The following is a 4,258-nucleotide window of genomic DNA, read 5'->3' as shown; positions in this document are numbered from 1 at the left end:
AGAGGCTGGAGCTGCCCAGCTCCTCTGCCAAAAACAGGCCTTTCTCCTGGCCCGTCACTTGCTCCACTGGCAGTGGTGGGAACAGCTCAGCCACCTGTCCTCGCAGATGGGCTGCCATGTGTTGCTCAGGTTTCTGAAGGTCAGCGGATGCCTCGTTATCCAGCTTGCTGGTTTGCAGTTGACTCTCCAGCTCTGTGACTAATCGCTTGATCTCCAGCTCATCATCTGAAATGTTGTTTGTAAAACTCACGTTATAATCTGTTATCCTGTCTGGCAGTGGCAGGGAGAGTTGGCTGGTGGGGACAGGTCCTTCCTCGGGGAATTTCTTGGCTAGTGGCTTCTCCACTGAAAGGCTCTGGAACTGAGTCATGTCTTCTGGCAGCATGGGAGCCACCTCCTCCATGAGGGACCAGCCTTTCTCTGGCATGAACGGTGGATACGGTTGCTCAAAGGGCAGCGGTTTGCTGAGGGGATGGCCAGAGCAGGCAAATGTTGGCACGTAACTGTCCTTGCTGGTAGGAACACTCTCATACAGTGGTGGATCAAACTCGGCGACGGGAAGCTCTCCAAATATTGAAGAGGAATCAAAGCTGAGAGGGGAGGAGACCTTGCGCTGCGGCATTTCTGCGGCGTACGGGGAGATGCTGCTGCGCTTCTGCCCGAAGGAGCTGCCGTTGGTGTCATCCTGGCACAAGTACATGTCATCCATGTGTGGGGAGCTCAAGGCCGGGGGCTTTGAGAAGAGGTTGTCATTGTAGTGACCAGGAAGACTTTTGGGATTGAAAAATATGTTGTCACTGCTGACATATGGATCAGGTACTTTGGCAGTGAGCATCATCCCCACTGCATCCCTCCCGTACGGGGCAACCAGCACGGGACAGTCCTTCCGGGCCTCGCAGAGCCCGTGTGCCTTCAAGTATTTGATGCCTGCTTCTGAGAAGGTGGCACTCACATGGCCAGGACTGGCTTCGTCACCGCCGTGGGATGGAGCAATCAGCTCTTCAGCGTGGTACTTCAGCCCATTGCTTGTGAAAGGGGCAAACTGATGCCTCTGGTTGACCACGGACAGCTCAGGGGAGTCCTGATTCTCCAGGGTGGGTTCTCCTGCCTCAGCCCTGTGCTTGGCTGCTCCTTTGGGCTCTTCTGACCCCTCCTTACAGGACAGCCTGATGGAGCTCCTGCCTGAGGTGGCCAAGCTGGGCAGCTGCCTTTCCTGGGGCTGCGCTACTGGCTCCTCCTCCACACATTCCATCCCAGCAACTTCTAGCTGAGTATTCGGACATGTCCTGGAGCCTGCTAGCAAAGGTTTGGCTGAGCCAAACCTTCTGCTCCCCCTGGAAAAGTCCTCTTTGCTCTTCTGACTGTTCTTTGGGCTCCTGTCCTCGGGAAGGCTGAGCAGAGTCCTTGGTGCACGTGCTGGGCTGCCCGAGCTCCTCCTCCTCCTCTGTGAGCCTCCCTTCTCACTGCCTGAGCCAGCCCCATCAGCATGGGGTGGGCTGGTGACCATCATCACACCAGGCACACTACTGCTGTGGTTGCTGCCAGCAGATGACTGGCTGCTCTGTCTTCGGACTCTGGCAACACAATCCTCTTTCTCAGCATCCTCCTGGCTTGGGATCCTCCTGTGCTCCTGTGCCTCCCTCTTCTGACGACCCCTTTTCTGGCTGTACCTCCACGCTGGGTCTTTCTCTTTGGCTTTCTCACATCTTCCTGGGCGTTTCTTGCCAAAACTGCTCTTGGTCCTCCTGATGAATCCTGTGCCTCTCTTCTTCCGTCCCCGGAGCTTGCTGCACTCTGCTCCATCATCATCTGAGTCGGAGATGTAGTCATACTCCTGAAACCTGCCCTCCCTGGGGGCTGGCACCAGCCTCTCGGTGACCTGGGGGACCTGGGCCTGCTTGCTGTTCTTCACTTGTAGTCTGTGGAGCTTGTTCTTCTGCTGCACAATCTTGTGAATGAGCTCCTTGCTCCACGTCCCACTTCGGGGCTTCCGCTTCTTCATGTCCTTTGTGGAGAACCGGGATGGCCTGGAGCTCTTGATGGTGATCCCTGCCTCTGCTTCACTCTTCATCGGAGGCTCCTGGCTGAGCTTCCTGGGATGCTTTTGGCTGGAGGTGGTGGCTGGTGGGACACTGTTCTTCCTGCCTGCCCGCAGCCTGGCTGTCCTCTCCACTCCCACTGCCTCGGGATCGGGTTCCTTGGCTGCCAACTTCTGTGCCACTCTCCCCTTGTGAAGATGCTGCTTTCCTGCCCCTCTCTTTGCCTGCTCCACACCCGGGTGGCCATCTTCATAAAAATACCCAGCCTTAGGCTGGCCTGCTGCCTTCTCCTCTGCTGCTGCCTGCCTGGATTTGCTCTCCAAGGCCAGGGCTTCCTTGGCCTTGTGGGACATCCCACTGCTGGCTGCCTTCACGCCCGTCAGCTCCTCATCAGCAAACACGTCTATGAAGCTGCTGTCAATCTCGGGGTTATCTGACTGGTATCCCAGGCCATTGAGGGCTTCAGTGATCAGGCTGTCCAGCTTGGCATCATCGATGTCCAGGTCTGAGGCGGTGATGGGCAGGGAGCTGGTGGTGAGGCCATTGAAGAGGCCACCCTTCAGAGCATCTTCCTTGCCCTCGCTTTTGCTTTCCCCATCCAGCAAGAAGTCATCGCTCTTGTTTAACAGCAACAAATGTGCTTGGGGGTCTGGAGACAATCCCAGGCTGGGGGGCTTGGTGAGGGGCTCCTGGGGGAGGGCTTTCCTCACCTCAGCTGCCCGGGGAGCATCCTTGCCCTCGGCCAGGAGAGCAGGATGGGAGGAGCAGAACTGGCGATGCTGCAGGAAGGAGGAGAGGTTGCTGTAGTTCTGGTCGCACTGTTTGCAGGTCAGGAGAATGTCCAGCTGGTCCAGGCTGGCACTGCTGAGCGAACTGGCCAGCAAGTGGTGGGAGGAGTATGGTGGTGGAGGTTGCTCCCCATCCAGCCCATCTGAGCATCCTTTGGCCACCTCGATGCCAGATTTGTGGAAGGGGCTGGCTGGGGAATATTTCAGGAGGTTATCATCTTTCAGGGCATCGGGGGGGAAGTGGAAGGACTTGATGGAGTCTGAGGGGTGGTAATGAAGGGAGCTGGAGCTCAGGACATCGGAAGGGTGGAAGGTTTTGTTGCTGTCCTTGGGATGGCAGGGGTGCTGGAAGAAGGGAGAGGGAGTGAGCACTCCAGATATCTGGCTGTCTTCAAAGCTGGGGTTGAGGGGACTGCTGGACATGGGGGAGAGTGATGAGCAGGTGCTGCCACTGGGTGGGTTGGGGACAGGGGATGGCAATGGGGACTCACAAGGAGAGGCAGCCACCAAGGCTGAGGGTGGCAGGACCAGTGCTAAGCCTGCCGAGCTCCTGGAGGGAGGTGGAGGAGGACCTGCTTGACTCATGTTGTAGAAGAGGGCTTTGCCTCTCGATTCACAGGCAGGAGACCCTGGGTCCTTCCCATTTTCAAAGGAGAAAGTGCCCGTTGAGTTAGGCTCTCCCCTCTGGACCCCAAGGCTCTCTCCCAACACAAGCGTTTTGCTGTGATACCCTGGAGAGTTACTCATGGGGGTCCCTTTCTGGTCTTTCCCACTCCCCTGCCACTCTGACGTGCTCAGGGGGAAGGGGAGCTTCTGGCTGGTGATTTGTCTCAACAGCTCAAGCCTGTTTTGACCGGGCATTGCAGAAGCAAGGTGGATTTGCTGCCAAGGCATCCTGGCATTCTTCTGCCTGTGCTGCCTCTGCTCAGGGCTGGGCTGGCACTTGAATGAGAACTGGTTTCCAACAGGGTTTGAATAAGGTGCTGAATTCTGGTCCACGGGTGAAAACGCCTTGGTGGCACCTTCCCAAGCTTGCACAAACCTGGGGTGGGTGGGTGCCGTGGTGGGAACGCTTGTCTCAAAAGGCACGGGTCCGGCGCTGGCGCTGCCTGCAGGGGAGCTGCAATAGGCTTTGCTCTGAAAGTGCACTTGGGAGAGAGAGTTTGGTGGCACGGGCCTTCTCAGAGGGCTGCCCTGGACCAGCAGCCGCGGGCTGGGGACACTGCCCTTTGCCGAGGGTGGCCTCTTGGCGACGGCCGGCTTTGGCAGAGCAGGCGAGTGTAAACTAGAGGGAAGAACGGCTTGGTTCTCTTGGAAAGTGCTTGGGTTTTGGTCGATAGCACCAGATGACGACGAGGGAGCACCGTGGGGGTTGGAGGGATGCTCGCTCCTGCCCTTGCAGCACGGCAAGGGCCCGTGGTGCGAGGCCGG

The 4,258-nt window shown here is 57.8% G+C and overlaps 1 protein-coding gene across 1 annotated transcript in view; it reads right to left on the bottom strand.

The window, feature by feature from the left end:
• ZNF469 (zinc finger protein 469) overlaps positions 1–4,258 on the bottom strand; it is a 12,892-nt gene that overhangs the window by 7,569 nt on the left and 1,065 nt on the right. The window contains exon 2 of the mRNA XM_010001106.1: positions 3–4,257. Coding sequence (XP_009999408.1) covers positions 3–4,257 — 4,255 coding nt within the window. The remainder of the gene's footprint in view (positions 1–2; position 4,258) is intronic.

The sequence above is a fragment of the Chaetura pelagica genome, unplaced genomic scaffold, assembly GCF_000747805.2.
Source record: "Chaetura pelagica isolate M959 unplaced genomic scaffold, ChaPel_1.0 scaffold227, whole genome shotgun sequence".
In the NCBI taxonomy this organism is placed as follows: Eukaryota; Metazoa; Chordata; class Aves; order Apodiformes; family Apodidae; genus Chaetura; species Chaetura pelagica.
Note: the sequence above shows the minus strand (reverse complement) of the source record. Positions and strands in the feature narration are given on the sequence as shown.